The sequence below is a fragment of the Leguminivora glycinivorella genome, chromosome 1 (assembly GCF_023078275.1).
Source record: "Leguminivora glycinivorella isolate SPB_JAAS2020 chromosome 1, LegGlyc_1.1, whole genome shotgun sequence".
Classification (NCBI taxonomy): Eukaryota; Metazoa; Arthropoda; class Insecta; order Lepidoptera; family Tortricidae; genus Leguminivora; species Leguminivora glycinivorella.
In genome coordinates this window covers 11455776-11473805 of record NC_062971.1, presented here as the reverse complement: position 1 = coordinate 11473805, position 18030 = coordinate 11455776, and the positions used below count along the sequence as shown (strand labels likewise).

At 43.7% G+C, this 18030-nt stretch overlaps 1 protein-coding gene across 2 annotated transcripts in view; it reads left to right on the top strand.

Moving 5' to 3' along the window:
- Positions 1–17454, top strand: part of LOC125230348 (neurogenic locus protein delta) — a 32869-nt gene extending 15415 nt beyond the window's left edge. For both annotated transcript variants that reach the window (XM_048135484.1, XM_048135492.1), the window contains 5 exons: positions 4187–4247; positions 9036–9287; positions 13028–13088; positions 13239–14600; positions 15090–17454. In XM_048135484.1, coding sequence (XP_047991441.1) covers positions 4187–4247; positions 9036–9287; positions 13028–13088; positions 13239–14600; positions 15090–15183 — 1830 coding nt within the window. In that variant the 3' untranslated portion in view covers positions 15184–17454. The remainder of the gene's footprint in view (positions 1–4186; positions 4248–9035; positions 9288–13027; positions 13089–13238; positions 14601–15089) is intronic.
- The last annotated feature ends 576 nt before the right edge of the window (positions 17455–18030 follow it).

The following is an 18030-nucleotide window of genomic DNA, read 5'->3' as shown; positions in this document are numbered from 1 at the left end:
GTTTGGGATGCCAGCGGCGGTCGCCGGCAGATGCCTCGTGAGCTAAAGGTAGCCGGTTCGTTTTTCACTTTAGCCAGTATTCAGCCCCGAATTCCTACCGTGAAGTCGCTTTTTTCGCGATGATTGTAATTGAGGGCAATAAATTGTTAATGTCTGACTTATTTCGTGTCTCCGAGCGGTCTTTAGTAGCCGAAATGTTTAAGTCTCACGGTTACAAAACCACACGTTTCTTCTAATATTGCGGGTGTCTAAGACCGCGTTTGGCAGTTAAGCATTTAATGGCGTGGCGTCTAAATACTGTTAATTTTCCTCTTGATGTTTGTATTCTTGCTAACTGATTGCGGCATTGCTGCGGTCCTCGATTTAATGGTTAGTTTTTATGATTAGCGTGTGAACAACTTAAATGGCCAAATTTATTAGTAACTAATGTCCTCGGTTTCACAATGGCCCCATGCGAAATCATCTCGAAAATTACAATCATTTACTGAGTGGCTATATCTTTTAATATCATTACAAGCGTATAAACTGCTGTTTGAAAGCTCTTTAATTTATTGCGAACCGGTTCAAGAGACATGACATATGATAGGTATGTAACATTACTAAATTGAAATCTAATAAATGTATTAAATCTTTACAATTGGTTTCATTGGACAACTTCCAGCGATTCTTATAAATCCAAATGATTTATTTCTACTTTACTCTTTCAAGTTTTAAGTGCTTTAAATCCGTTTACATTAAGCATTCCATTTAGACGTACAAACAAAGGATTTCTCTCGTTTAACAATTTGAATTTGGAACGCCGTAAGTTCACATAGCTCGCGAGGTCGGCGGTTGAGAACGTCTCACTTTTGTCTATATATGCGTCCGAGACGTGCTTGTAGCGACAAGGATAACCCGGCCGAGTCACAATGCATTCCGATAGAAACATAGTGGTGGCGTTTGGACGAATACGTAAACCGGCGGATAGGCGAGCACTGTAGAGAGGCTCCGGTACCGCTCAGCGCACTCGCGTTTAACACGAAACTGCTTAGCATTCTAGCCGAATGCACGTGTAGGTACTGTCGCCAATAAACCGTCGACCTGGATATTTTTTGTGGGAGACTATTTCAACAGGAAGCCTCCCGTTCACACGCTGTATTTCGCAATAACACTAATAGCTCATGCTATTTTATTGCATCGAAAAGGACCAATGCTGGCGGCAAGCGCGGGTCAACGCACCGGGCGATCGGCCACGCCGAAATAGAAGGAAGATAAATTTAATTAAAAGCATTAATAATCCGAATTAAACGCTCTCGAAACGCTTAAATAATGAAACACGTTACGCGTCCTGTATCAGCCAGACGTTGAAATTTGCATATCTTTTAATTTGACGTATGGTGCGGCATCGTATCAAAAAAGGTCGAATCTAATTTGCGAGTGTTTTTGTATATTATTATTGGGATTAGAGACCTTATGCGGAGCATTTTAAGTATCGCAACAATCGTTCAGACGTCTGTGCCGGCTGGGTGCATCGAAACCTGTCCTCGCCGCGGTGTAACAAAGTGTGAAATATGAAATCACGACTCTACTTGCCGGTGTTTGCGTTCCAAATATTTTCTTATGTCGAAACTCGAAAGCGAAGCCTAATACATTTTTCCTGATGTTTTATGAATACTTTCGATAGTACACTGCAAGAGTGGAACGAATAATCGGGGCGCGACCTTGTTCCATTTTAATCTCACCTGAATACAAACTTTCATTACAGTGAAGTGAGCTAGTACAATCTAATTGCCAGTGCCACTCAACTCAACAGACGGACTGAAATTTACATAATAAATAAGTATCTAAAACATCTGTTTGCAGTTTACCCGCATTCCATTCTTTAGCAAACAAAACAATGGACGAGACACGTGGTAAGCGCCGAAACGGCCGGCACCTGATTATTCTCTTTGTCCATTAGTCGTAAAAGCTCATAAAGATCCCAAACACATGATGTCCAGCACAAACGAGCCTCGCTCGTTCCCACGTATCCTTACATCGAGCATTTTAATTAATAACAAATATAAAGTTGGAACTGGCTCAGATATGGAAGTAGCCTCTTCGGGCACCCTCATAAAACGATTATCAAACAATTCCTTAACATTCGGACGGTCAGACCGCATCATATCAGTCTATTGCTTCGTTTAAGTCGGTTATACAATTTAACGCATCGCATTCAGGCGTAGGATTAATGCGTTGTGATACAGCGGTCTTTTTATTGTTCAATTCGTTTAAATTACATTACAATTTTTAATTTAAATACTAAAAATACTTATAGTACTCAATCGCTTCGCTTATTTTCAAAATAGGATCTCGAACTGCGTGTACCTATCGATCGTTAATATATCATAACTCATAAGTAAAGTGGCGTACACGACACGTTTCCTTAATTGCGGGCCCAGTAGGTAACAAGTCTATGCAACTCTGTGTACGGTATTGCCAGCTCGACGCGTTTATAAAGGCTACCTGCACACGTACGCTTACGTCGGCCACTTTTTATGGCCGCGTCGAGAGTCACTGTCGTGGGAACCGGCATATACTTACGCCGCCACAGCTGACCGAAATGCACTCTCCATACTCGATTAACAAATCAATACGACTCTACCTACTATACGGCTTGCCATTTTGATCGGTTACGCGGAGTACCATCATAATGTATTTTGACAACGCACCGTGTATCGCTCCTTATTCATAAAGTATTACTGGCGTTAAATGGTCGTTTTATGCGATGAAGGAGGAGCTGCGAAGGTTTAAGGCTCACATTTTGTCCCCCCACAGCAGCCTGCTTAGTATGCAGAGGCGGCGATAAGACGTCCGCTAGTATTGTCCACGTATTTAACGAAATGCTTGTTATAATTTCGTCAAAACCCAACACCGACACCCATTTCTTAATTGAGACTCGATCGATAAGCAATTAAAGGCTTATGAATAAGTAAACGCGTTTCGAGAAGTAAAGAGTTCGTTTTTAGTGGCCGTGTGACGCTCCGAGAAACGATGATTTCTCGTAGTGACAATAATCATTGTCTATAGCAGGCGCGTTTCCTATGCAAATATGTCATTGTTGAGCGCATGGTGCCCATGCAAATAGTGTTTTCATTCATCAGGCTAATTGACAGCGACATCTGTCAGAGAAACTGAATCACTCCTTAAGAACGGTGATCAAGTGAGTTAAACGGTGACCCTACCATCCGGCCCGGCAGCTGCCGTGACGTGCTCATTGTAATTATTCAGCCCGGCTCCCCTTCAAGATTTCATACGTCATTAATTCCCGTACAAACATCTCCGACGAACTTAATTGCCCGATAATCCTTTAACGACTTCAGCCCAAAATCAACAAGGTTTAATTTTTGATCTTGTAAATTGTTTATTAACGAGTCCGATTGGTCGCGTAATTAAAGCTCGATTAGTGAACTGTTAAAGGTCGGAGAACATCGAAGCTGCGGTCGTGCGCGCGGGTCGAGATGCAACCTCGATCCGAGTTTATGCTTCAAACAACCGGTTCCTCGGGTGGGAGAAATTTTCATAACCCTTCTGCTAGCATTCCGAAACTGAAAGAGTTCCATCAGTCTTTATTATGCAATATTACTTTATTATTACACTTGTATTCCAAAATATTTTTACTCTTAACTGATTAATGCTAGTACCTCCGTTTTTGCAAGAGCGGAACTGGAGCGCTGTCACCCATAAAAGTCGTCGATAAGTGTCATCGCAGGCGCCTCGAAGGTGTTGACTCGTCGCGTTATCGTTTATAATCGATTTAGACTGCCGTTTCGCCTCCTTGTGTAAACATCGACAAAATGTCAATAGCTCCCTATCAGATACGCGGAGCTATTTTTTAAGGCACGACACCATTACGGAGTCCCATATTGGGCACTTTAAATTGTAACACAGTCGACATGAACTTGTATTATTTTTAGCGTTTATTAAAAACCATTTCGCTACCATCTGCTCCCTTGTTCACCTGTCCATCATGCTGGTAATTTACACCCGTTCACGAGTTCGGCGCTGGTCGAGCTCCTCATAAACTAAGGGAAATATTTGTTGTACCCGCCGCGCCCATATTTAAAGGCCTCATTTTTGAAGATGTATTATCTTGATTAATTACGTTGACATACAAATCTCGTTTTGTTTTATGTGTAAAATTTAATGGTTGTTTTCTGTTTTTCAGGGCACTTTCTCGCTCATAGTCGAAGCGTGGCACGACACCAACGAGACGTCGAGATCTGACGGTGAGTTAATGAATTTATGATAAGAAGGGTCATGATCATGAAATCGCCGAAGCCGTTGTAAAATTCGAATCACGTCTGTCACGAGTCGCTCACATTCAGGTTTCACTGTAATTCTGGGTGTTTATCGTGCATTTAACGGACAGCATGTATATTTGAATGCTCATATTATCATATCGTGGAAGACAAAAATGTTCCCATGGCTGCGGCGATTGGCGTGCGGAGCACGCGGCGGCGCGTGAGTCGCGTCGCAATGCGCACTATTCTAATAAACGCAGCCTTCTGTAGGACGAAAATTTAGTAGAAATGTTGTAATATATTCTAGTGGCCGTTGTCTGTACACGTTGCTACTTAGCACAGGAAAACAAATCGAATCGCCGATACCGCGTCCGCAGCTATCAAGGTTTCGTGACTATTTTATGAGCATGCCACTATAGGTACGCCACAAATTACAACTGCCATGTGCACAAATAAATTTATTTTCGATTATTATCATTTGATTTACAATCGAAGTACGTTTGGATCAATAAGTTCGGGCACGGATATTACTAGTCTAAATGCTCAATAAAGATTCGACAGCGGTTTACCATCATGCGACATGGCGTGACCGAAAAAACGGTTCCAAATGAATTCTACCCACCGTATACATCATCGGGGTAATTCGCTTAGCTTCTGCATTACCACGCACACAAACACTCCAAAATATGACAACTGACAACATAATGTTGGATACGGGTCACGTTCCAAATTAAAGCCAGACATTTCAAAAGCAGTCGAATAATATATCGTATCTTTATCTTTTTTTAGTGTCCAGTTTCGATTTTCAAAAACACGGTAATGGTAGACGCGAAAACTGCCGCCCCGCCCACTTCTTAATTAGATTTTCATCCTGCTGCACTCTGACCGACATAATTACTATCCCAACAACAAAAAACCCAGGTGATTTACTTAGAAGAGATTTGGAGATACGGGGAGGCTCTACGAGCCGGTTTACGGCAATCATTAGCCTCCGAGTGGATAGCAGAGGTCGGGCATATTTTAATACCGCTCGGGAGCGATGGGCGGTGCTCACCACTACCGAGAAATGTTACCAACAGAAATCTAATCAACAGTAATAACAGGTTACACGCACGCCGTTTGTGCTCACTTACTATCGACTCACCGGCAAATACTTAATTAAATCACATTAGTTTTTTGTTTTAAAGAACAGCTACAGTTGCAACTAGGCCGTTACGCCAAAAGATCGCTCATCACCCCTGCTTCGTTTGATTTTTGTGCAGGCGTATTGAAGAATAGCAACGATGACTTAAGAATCCCGTATATCATAGATAAACGCACAATTGTGTAGAATAGCGCTTGCTCATGAACGCATAAAGGGATTCTTGCGCTAAACAAACAACTACAATGGCTTGTCGCTTCTCTGGCGAATCCGATGTTGTCGCTCGTTCCTTCACCGAAATCTTTTGTGTGCCCGAGGCGGGCACCTGGTCGGCAACGGGCCCATATTGTTTACCGCGAGGATACACCTCGGAGGGAAATCATTTTTTAGTTTACACTCCATCTTTCGTCGTAGGGCTTGAGCCGGGTAAAAAACCAAGGAAGATGGTCCGGAAGGTTCAATTTATGATTCAACAGGCTCAGGAAGCGCCGACGACAGATGCTGAGCACATGCGCCGGGATAATGGAGGGCACACTCCACTGTCTCGGAATTTGTTTAGTTTACATTTATTATTGCATTGCTTCGCTTTACACCTCCATATAGATGAAGCCGGAAAAAAGAGCGTGTGAAAAGTGACGATAAGATTCGTAGCAATTACTTGTCTGGGCCACTGCGTTTGGCCCGGGGCGGTGCTACCGCGCGGCGCGGCCTGGTATTACACGACCGAGATGCGATTATTGATACAGTTATGTTGTGACGGCTTGCTATCTCGTTATCCGCTGTACGATATTAGTCAATTCATTACAAGTTAGTCCCCGACTACTATCGTCTATCTCTTTCCCTTGTTTTAGGTGATATGTATACACAAGGCCCTATAAACGTAACGTAAAGACCACATTGTGCAATCTGGCATTCATCGGATTCTCCACGTGGAACGTAAATGTCAATTTTCTTACCAAACAATGGGGAATTTAAACACGCGAGACATTTTGTGTCGCAAAAAGCTAAAACTGTATGCTGGCCGATTAATACGCGTATATTTGACTAGTGTGCGGCACGATGAAGCCGAATACTCATCGAGCTTGTGGACAGTTTTATAAACAAAAGGAGTGCGTGGTGTGTACACAATCCATTCATGAGATGCCTTTTCCCACACCACGCAGCTAGAGCGGGGCGGCAGGTGCCGGCAGGTGCGTCGGAGACGGCGGCGACCAAAGTAATGATGGCGGACCAAGCTCTAAAGTTTCGATTTCATTCGAACTCTAGCGCTCACTAATTAGACCATCGGCATCGTCGCGATCCAGTTTAGGCGATCGATAGACGTTGTCAATCTACGGACTACATAATGAATGCGAGGTCCGCATCCGGTGGGCTATTGATCGATGGATGCCGCGACGGAAGCGTCGCGTGAGCTTCCCAAATCGCGCAGCATCCACCGATAGCACAAATTATTGGTTATTTCAATTTTTGTTTTTGTTTATCGACCGTTCCCTACTCTCGTTTTGTTTGTATTGACCTCGTAATTACGGCATCGGTGGGCGAGCCACGTACTGCCTTTAAATGCGTTATTTATTTGGGATTCGGAATTACATTAATAGATGATAGCGTACACCTTCATTTAATATAGTTATGGCTTCGAATTGGGATAATGGGTGTAATTTGTGCGGTTTCATACCGGACCGTTGGTAACGTTTTGACGGCGAGTAATACGTCTATGCAGAATAGAAACGTCTTAACACATTTGCAATTTTCCTACAAATTGCTTAGTCATTCGGATGTTGAGGGTTAGCACGCGGACCTGTCCTCGCGGTAACAGTATTTTTTTTTTATTAGCTAACAGTAGTTTAATCTGACACTTCATAAACATTACGAACTGCTTAACAATAAATTGAGTAAATAATAAGTGAAATGTTTTTGCATTAAGTCCTGCTCGCACATAGCTCGCGCAGCCCTAGCGCGGACGGGTGCCATAATTCTCCGCTACATGGAGCTAAATTGCAAGCAAGCTCAGTTCCCACACATCATTTTTCTAATTCCCTCCGAACTCTGCACTGCACTTCGCGTTAATAATGCTTCTCAGAAATGTCTATCATATTTCACTAGGTTGTTTTCTGCTTACGTTTCATTTTGTTTTAGATCTAGTTACAAACGAGCCTCACGCGACCCTTGTTTTAAAAGCGATAAATAACTGACATTTTTCAACGGCCTTCGATCGGAATAAATTGATATTTATTGTCGACTGATTGTATTTTCGTTTGGTAGGCGCTGCAGCGCGTATGCGTTTTATCTTTTAAATTTATTGGACAGATACGATCGGTGTAAGCCCATACCGGATCGGTAAATCGTGTGCACTATGCGCTATTCCGGCATCCTCTCGCGATTATCCAAATGTCTGTGTTGCTTATCATTTTTGCGTTATTTGTAAACAAAAGAGTAAATTGGAGATAACAAAGCTCACACTCTTTCTAAACAAAAGAGTAAATTGGAGATAACAAAGCTCACACTCTTTCTCATTACTTGAAATACTTTATCGCTTTCGAAACAAATAAAAACACAATCCACTCGAATACCATACGCCACGAAATTAGTCGGATCGATCGTTTTTATATACCTTTTAATTTTGTTTCGCGTCTGGTTTAATTTTATCTGCTGTAGGATTACTGGCTTAGGAATGTTCCGGCGAGGCAACAAGACTAAAAAGTGGGCATACAGAGAAATAAATAAAGGTAGGAACTGGTCGAGGCTCGACCGTGATGAATGGACTGGCAGTTTTTTTTATAAATCAGTGCGGGTAGTTTTCACTAAGGTTTTGTGGCACGTAATGCATTCAATGCATCCTTGCTAGTTTTTGTGGTACACAACTTACACAAGCTATTACATTGCATTACATGCCCACTTCACAGTAACATGTTTATTACATACTGCAGATTGCTTAGTAAAAATATCCATATGAAGTGCCTACGAGTATTTATAATTTTTTTTTAATAAATATTCATGACGTCATGTGAGTTACTTCATATTAATGTGCGAAACCTAAAATGGCCTTCTTACACTTCCCAAGATTTAAATATTTCCTCTTATAAACGTTTAGTAGTTATATAAAAAATGCTGTCACTGTAGTAATTTAAATCAATCACGGTCAAATGGAACAGAATCACGGACAATAGTCTCACGGTATGCGGGCAAACAGGTCAATCTACCACCCTTTCCCACGACGATAACCAAAGGATCTTAATTTAATTAATGTCCATTATCCTTTTTAAATTCACTCTTATCGGGACATCGTGATTCGTGCGCAATAAGTTTGTTGAGGATAAAATGCTTTAGATTGTATGTACCTACGCCGTTCATTCCAGATTCCATTGCGATGTTTATTTATTGCAGTTGAGGTAAAAACCTTGAACTTGAGGTGTTTACTTCGATATCCTACTTTTTCCTTGGTTGCTGTTTTCGCATCATGAATTTGTTTCGCCCTATTTTCTGCAAAAAATGATTATGATAATTCTTGACTGTTAAAATTCTTAAGCCGCGCCGTATCATCCCCCGTGAATTTCGCACTTTCTGCAGATTATAGTTGTATGTCATTGTTTGTTTCATTTTAAAAATGTTATAATAGAGATGTTTATTTCCAGACACACTAATCGGGCGCATGACGAAGCAGAGCATAGCGGACGTGGGGGGGCCCTGGGTGGAGGAGGAGCAGCGCTGGAGCCCGGGCCCGCACCTGCGGCTGTCGTACCGCGTCACGTGCGCCGAGCATTACTACGGCTCGGGCTGCGAGGTGCTGTGCCGGCCGCGCGACGACGGCTTCGGCCACTACAGTTGCTCGCCCAGCGGCGCCATCGTCTGCCTCCCGGGCTGGCAGGGGGAATATTGCCAGAAACGTAAGTTCTTTAACACTACTACCTCCCAGTTCGTTTTCTGATTGACGTCTACGCTAAATGGTTCTTGTTTCTATAATGAGATCTAGATTTTTAACAATTATTTATATATAAAATTATCAGCATGAAATGAGAGTCTTGTAAAGATGAGCAATATGTACATGCCTATGTATCATTAGTTAGGATGAGATAAATTAAATCAATACTGCTATCTATTTAGAACCTATTTTATACATATACAAAGCAACAGATTTCAATACAATTTTGTGTAAATTAGCCGTTTTAGGTCAACGCATCCATAACTCAAACAGCCAAATTTAATAATACGAGTACAAGGATCGAAATTCAAATTCTAGTACGCAATGGTCCAAATTTGTTTAAAATTTAAATATGGGACTGGCAATTCGCTCTTCCTCATTAGCGGTTACGCGACAGTTTAGTCGAACATCCTCTGCCTAATTGGAGTTGATAGCCTTTATTGCAATACAGATAATGTATTAATTGCTCCCGTCGACTCTCACAGTGCTTTAAACATGACGTTGGTACACCCCTTTTCTGTGAAACATATAAGTCTTGTTACTCTGTAGTCTGTTCGTAGGTAACAGTAGGTAACTCTTTGCATTTGTGCATTTTTTTTTTCAGAAGAACCGTGTGCTAATAATAATTGTTTAAGTAAATAATTACCTACTTAGTGGCATATCTACTTTGAACCGTGTTCTTTAATTATTACCGAGTTAATAGTATTATTCTATGAATATAATTTATAAGGTACTATTTATCCACTTCCTGTGGCCAATGCTCGACCTCCAAGTAAATGCCTTATAATAAATTAACAACTTTTTCATTTTATACATGCCACGAGTATAATGTTTTCGTACAAGTATTCGGTTCATAAACTTTTATTAGTTATTGTTTAGACCAATAAAAAATTCTATAATCTGATTTGGTATTTCTAAATTGAAATTGTTCCGCTACGAAAAATATGAAATAGACATCCCTGTTTAGAGTAAAAATAAAGTTGGTAATTTTATTAAAATGGAACGTCGGAAAGACAAAACTGACTCATCACTCGTCAGTTACATCGTCATTCACACAAGTTGGAAAATACGAAGCGTGCGACCGGCGTTCTCTGGTGTGGTCTGTTTGTCAATCATCGGTGCCCATTCCCAAACAAAGCAAAACACACCATCCATCAATATCGGGCTATCAATAATAAGCTGAAATAATTCGCAAATCTAAACGTTTCAAATGCGAGGTCCTGGCGTATGTTAAACATCTTGTCTCGATCTCGGTAAAACAAAGCGGTGCTGAGATGCATTGTGGGGAGCGGATGTCGCGTCGCAATCTCAGCAGCCCCACCTGCCGCCGCGTTCCCACACTCCGGCGCCGCAAAAAACGAGAGCGAGACGCCCGCGCGCCGCCCTCTCGCTCGCACACCAGGGCTGCGCACAGCCTCCACGCTGATCGTGCGATCCTGGTCCATATACCACCAAACACATTTCGCTCAATATTCAAATTAATCGAAGAATTTTATTCAATTGCACTCTTGTTAAGTTCAACGTGTGAAAGCGGTGGCCATTCGCGAATATAAAACGACCATACGTTCGAATATATGGCAATAAAAGTCTCGCCAACCCTATCAGTTCGGTTTGTATCGGTGATTACGAAAATGTAAAAGCAAGAGAAGCGGCCATAATGAAATGAAAACAACGCTGTATGCGCGCACACACACAGCCGCGACGAACCGGGTCAAAAACACTTTTAAAACGAGAACTGAGCATCGAACGAAATAAGTTCTGTTCTTGACCGTGTCACGAAACTTGCTCGGTGCTCACATCTGCCTGCAGAACGGTAAGTACGAATCTGCCTTCTGGGAAAGCTTAACGATCCCGAAAACTTATTTGCATGTCCCGAGCGCATTATCTCCGCTCTCCCGCTAATGATAGTCCAGCCGCCAAGAACCTTTACGGCCGCTTAATTTCCCTAATTGTAAACGAGAGTAAGGTTCTCACGAATATATCCTCCATAGGAGGTGAAGTTGCGAATCCCACGCGTTCCTAATTTCCGCTCCATATAGACAGATGTGGGGCAGTTATTTGCAGTCATGTGGGACCGCGGGAAGGTCGCTTTTTGTCGCCAGCTACCTGGCCTCGCCGAAGGCCGAGAAGCCTGAGACCTTGGCCGATCGCTGCGGTGCACGAAAACCTTTCATTACGAATCGATACTGCTCATGCCCATTGATAATAATTAATAGCCCTGCATGACGGTAAAAACACCCCGCGGCGCCTTACGCCCACTCATGCCCTAATATTAGTTTTAGGAGTGTAATTTTTATGACTCCCGTTTTACCTCAAGGGGTCAAGATAAGAGTGGGAGTGCTCTGGAGTGGTGCAGAGCAACGGGCTCGCACTTGACTCGCTTTGATCTCCCTTTGTTGCGCCGGCCGCCTGTGCATTCGAGTCGTAAATTTTTATTAAGAAATTTCAATTAAAATGAAAGGTCACGAGATAGGTTAATGTAAGAATTAATTCGTAACGGCCACTAATTCACCCGCGAAAGTGTGAAATAGTCTGAAAGCGAATTGTTTAATTTCCTTAACATATACAATGGAAGTGAAATGTCTGCGGCTTTAGTCCCCAATTTCGCGGAGTGAATCGTAAGCGGATTGCGGGGCGGCGTTGGGCTTAGCGAACCTATTTACGGTCTAGGGAAGCGCTGGGAACTAATCTCTTTTATTGAGCTCCGACTTGTCTGAGTCCTAAATCCTCGAGAGTTTTAGCTGCAGAATCCAACGACTGCTTCCTTATTTCATTTAGAAAGTGAATAATCCTCACATTTGCATTCGGAATGATAGCTATGAGCAAAATGGCGTCTAGTATTTTTCTAGTGAGGGGAATAGTAACGGTCGAGCGACGGTTAGTAAGTCTCCCCGCGCTATCTGCCCCCTTTGTATTCGCTCCGATAACTTGCCCATGCGCACCCGACCGGTACGACTCCGCGCCGCACTTCTTATTTCAAAACACACTTTTTCCACCGACAACATACACTGCTGGGTCGCCTTTTGCACTCGTTAAAGGCACGCGTTTTTGCACGGTAATGCATCTCGTTCGACTCGCGCGCACCTCTTCGGTTTCTCTTTTGGTAACGCTAGAACAGGGTAAGGTTCGTTCGTTGCATGGAACGTAAATCACACAGTTAACGATGCGCACATATTACGCCTTTAATACATCACGTCGAAGTTAAATATTCATCTTTATAAAGTATTTTCCTTAACGGACGGACGGATATATCCCTGATAGTTTTAGTTTACTTTTAAACATTACTTTATTACATACCTATGTAATAAATACCTATGTACAGATAGATAATCAGTTGAAATATTGGTGGATGCATTGAACATACCACCGTTGAACACGTACGCCAAAAAATATGTTGCATTGCTTGTCTGACTGACTGTGAATACTAAATTCATAATTATTTATAGAGAAAGAAAATAAATCCTAAAATAATTTACTTATTGTATAGTTACTTATACTATTTGTTTACTATCAAAGCCAAGCTTTACGGATTCACGCGACTTGCAAGATGCTACTATCCAACTGATATTCGTGTAATCACTCGCTTCCCCTCTACGGCTTACATCCGTTGTTACACGAATGTCTTTAAAGAAATCCATTAAGCAGCATCCCTTTGTGCCCGTTTTGTCTTTGTAAGGCGCTAACGAACTCGTTCTTTTGTTGCAGCGCGCTGCCTGCCCGGCTGCGACACGGACCACGGCCACTGCCTCAAGCCCGACGAGTGCATGTGAGTATCCACTTCACACCTTTGTGCTAAGCGCTACAACCTCCCTCCGCCTTTAAATCATTCATTCTCCTCATTGTTCCGAAAGACAATTTTTTAGTCGCTTGTTATCACGTCCCATTCGAGTTAATGAACGTTTTTGTCCGTTTCCAGTTGCCACTCGGGCTGGGTGGGCGAGCTGTGCGACCAGTGCGAACGGCACCCCGGCTGCGTGCACGGCACCTGTTCCAAGCCGTGGGGCTGCGACTGCGAAGAGGGATGGGGTGGCCTGTTCTGCAACCAAGACCTCAACTACTGCACCAACCATCGACCGTGCCGTAACGGAGGCACGTGCCACAACACCGGCCAAGGCAGCTACACCTGCGCATGCCCGCCCGAGTACACCGGCCCCGACTGCGAGAAATCTCTACACTCGTGCGCCGTGCGGCCCTGCCTCAACGGCGGGGCCTGCGTGCCAGACGAGGGCGGCGAATTGGCGTGCGCGTGCCCGGCGGGTTACGAGGGCGCGCGCTGCGAAACTCGCCGACTGACCTGCGCTGACCGCCCGTGCCGACACGGCGGCACCTGCGAGCCCCGCGTCACCGGCTACACCTGCCTGTGCCCGCCCGGCTACGCCGGCGCCGACTGCGATCTGGAAGCCGACCCTTGCGCTGCGGCGCCATGTCGTAACGGAGCCACCTGCACGCGCGCCGGTGACGGCTTTCGCTGCTCCTGTCGTGCCGGTTTCCGCGGCAACCGTTGCGAGATCGACATCGACGACTGCGCGGGCGTTACCTGCGAGCACGGCGGTACCTGTGTGGATTTAGTAGATGGGCAACGCTGCCAGTGCGCTCCTGGATTTTTAGGCCCACGATGTGAAACTCGAGTCGACCTTTGCTTAGCTAAACCTTGTGCGAATGGCGGGGAATGCCTCGTGCTTGACAATGATTACGAATGCCGGTGCCGGCCCGGCTTCACCGGAAAGGACTGCAGTGTAGACATAGACGAGTGCGAGTCGTCACCTTGCCAGAACGGAGGTACCTGCCGCGACCGCGTAGACGGATTCCTCTGCTTGTGTGCGCCCGGCTGGAGCGGTCGCGCCTGCGCCGTCTCCCTGGCAGACCTAGTGGCGGGTGTGAACATGCCGCGAGTAGGCGGAGAGACTCCAGAACAAGACACGCTATCGGGGCGGCACGTGGCTCTGATCGCGGCGCTATCGGCGGCGGTGCCGGCGGCTGCGCTGGCGGCGGCGGTGGCCGTGGCGTGCATACGAAGGAGACGCAAGCGCGCACAGCACGCGGCGGACGCGGAGGCGCGCGCGCAGAACGCCGCGAACGCGGGCGGCGGCGGGCGCGTGATCCGCAACACGTGGGGCAAGTGCGACGTGCCGGCGCCCGAGTGCCAGAACGCGCACAACGCGGCGGCGGAGGAGTGCAAGCGCAAGACGCTCAACACGGAGAGCGCGGCGCGGCTGCTGGCCGCGCTAGACCCGCGCCTCTCGCGGCTGTCGCAGGACTCCGCGTATTGCGCCAATAGGTCAGTATCAAACCCCGCTCTAATTTGAGTTCCGGATGATGATGATAGCGATAAGGCGTTATCTGGAGCCCGAGACCTAAATTTAATCTGTTATTTATATTTTGTTACTATATAGTAGCTTCGTTTGTCGTCAGTCGTCAAAGCAAGTTTGAAATTGGCATACCTACATAACATAGCAAATACGTAAACAAAGTATGTCCATTTATAGTTTCCTCGCAGTCAAACCCCCTTATTCATAAACGATCACTAAAGTTATCAAGCCGATAAAGTTCGTTTGTCCCTTTCCGACGTATTGGTGTGATAGAAGTACGTTTATGAATAAGGGGGTAAGTCAACCATCATCAACCTTTATATCGGTCCTCACACACTTGACCAATAACTTAATGACCTCAAAATGTGTCGCCTGACCCTAGTTCTAACGATGTTCTGAATTAACGATGGTTTTGCATGGTTTGCAGTGTGCTATAACGTTTGCTCTCTTTGTTGCAGTGATACGTCGCTAGTGAAGCGGGCGCTCGAAGGCGGAGGGGTGTACGTATTGGACGATCATTGCCTACCGCCGACGTTTGCGACGCAAGTGTAGTGCAGTGCAGACATTAACTTATTTATTGGACGCTAACGCGAACTTGGCTGTGCGCCGCGTGTATATATAGCGTAAAGTGTAAAGTGACATCTGTATAAACGGCTAGATTAAGATCCGATGTATTTATTTGTGCGATCCGTGAGCCCTGTAAATAGTAACGGCGGAGCGGATCGTTTTTCCGCCTCATATCGTCGCGCGTCGCCCGAACGCGCTTTCGATCTCTTGGCTAGTAAAGAACTACTGTTTGATACGGCGCAGACTTGCCTGCCGCTCGGGCTGCTCGGCTGCCTCGAGGCAAGGCTGCGCCGGGCGCGGCGCGGGCGAGGACCGCGCGCGGCGAGAGGCCGGGTGGCGCGACCACCGTCTGCGATCTCTGTAGGTAACCGGTGCGAAGCGCGCTCGGGCAGTGTCGGTCCACTGCGCGAACGCGCCGCTCCAGAAACGATACTGATTCCTAAATTAACCCTATTTATTCATGTCACTATCACGACGATTGACGATTAACGCTTTTGGACGTTAACGCGCACGTGTCCCGAGACCACGAAGGTAGGCTGTGAACTTTTCACGTTGCTGCCAAATTATGCTCTCCGTATCGCTTCTCCGAGCTTCTCACCATTTCTAAACTCCCTCTCTAGACTCGCACCAGTATAGAAGCCAAAACGTGCGTAAAATAAGATTTTAGACTAATTTATAAAAAAAGAACGCGAATCACGCGTTAATCAGTTTTATACATATATTATTTTGTGATTGACTAATTATTGTCATATGTTCCTATAATTATGATGATTGATAGTTATTTCTGATTTAAAAATCTTGTTCCGGTTTTCATTAAAATCGACATAGATTTTTTTCACGTTGTTTCGCTTCCTAGCTGAAGTACAGTAGCACGAAGCCCGTGCCCGCGCCCGGGGACGCCGGCGCCGCCTCGCGCTCGCCGGAGCCGCGCGAGCGCCCCCGGGCCCGTCCGATGCCAACAAACAAACATCACGCACGTAATTAGTCCATAGGTTAAAATAACTTGAGTACTTATAAGAACAAAATGTCGAAACCTAAGTCATTGTGTATAGAAACTATTAAGTTTTAGTAATTTAAGTATATTCTCCATTACTTTTGTAAGAGTACTGTGACAATATGGTGGTGATCAGGCAACATAGGACGACCTAGGGCCGGTTATTTATTGGCTCGGCGCGCGGCTGCCCCCACGGGCTGCGGTGCGCCGACCCCATTAGAATTGAAATTGTCTTTTCAAAAGGTACTTATTTTTCTATGGATTCCGTACAGAAATAAGTCCTCCTAAAAAGACACTCCTCTATTACGTATTTTATGAAATCTTATCACACTCAATTAAGTACCATTTCCCGAGCAGATGTAGATATTATTTAGTAAGGAGATTTGTTACCTCTTATGTTGCCTTTTCGACTCGAGTGTAGATTTAAAAGGTTAGATCGACAAAATTGTAAAATTTATATCAAACTATGAATAGACTGATGATCAATAATAATGTTCTTGTATTTAATTTTGTAAGATGACAAAATGTAAGTTTAAATTATGTGAAAATATAACATATTACCCGAACAATTGTACTAAAATAGTATCATAATTTTGTACTTAAAATTGATCATGGTAACATGTCACTTTCATTTTTCTTTTTGATGTTATTTTATGAATAATGTTTCAAACCAATAAAATTACAGTATTTTAAATTATTATTTATTACAATTTACAATTATTGTGGATATGCTTAAATTTTATTAAACATCTTATTTAATTATTATTTTTGAACACGTTTACAATTGACTGAAGATAAATTTGCTTCTTGATTTCTATTTTGGACCTAGTTTTTATCGGGAAGATATTTAGAAAATAAAAGTTTGTGAGTATACTGAAAGATAAAAAGATTAAATCATTCCATTTCTTATTTAAGTAGCTTTATCTCTAATATCTTGTTGAAATTTCGCTATTTTCTTAGGCTGTGTATTTTGCATGTGTACTTGTGAAACCGTCTTGATGTTTAGTCCCAGGCGGACAATTTCTTCTTTCCTGTCTTACCTTTGAGTATATTCACATGGCGCAATTCTGAAAGAAAAATGAAAGCAGTCCTAGCAATAGGACATGAATTAATTCCATAAATAGATCCTATCAGAATAAAAGTCATTATATTGCTACTACGGTGATAAATTTGCCAGCGAGTGTTTGCGATGAATGTGTATATGTGGAGTGATACAATGAAAAATAAAATGTTAATAAACAATTGTTTACAAAAGATTAAAACTGTATTTTATTTCATTTACCACGATAAACAATAAAACAACTCTTCTCAAACTGTTTTAAGACGACCGGAGATTTCATTTTACTTTGATTCTAAATTACTACGTTACGATACAAGTGCGGAAAAGAGGAAGTTCGAAACGAATGGCTATAAAACACGACTGAAAGGAGTGTTTTAAATCGACACGAGTTCGAATTTCCTTTTTGCACGTATATCCTACGACGTTTTGCAGTACAGCCGGCGTAGCCGAATAACAATCGTCGACGCCAGACGCCGACAGAAACGCAGTCTGGCTCTTTTGCGCCAATACGCAAAAGCGATAGATACCTACGAAACTGATATTATCGTGAGTGCTTGTGCATTTGGCTACGTACCCAGATGACCCTCTGAAGTTTCCACCTGAATAACTTTTTAACAAAAAATAAAACCGCCTTCAAAAAAAAAGCGTGTTACAAAACACGGAGAAACTAAAAAGCCAAAAATAATAAACCTTCGAATTCAGATTTCTTATCGGATTGCAATAATCTAAACATCCAAATTATAAACAAATCAATTATTTTTGTAGTCGGTACCAGACC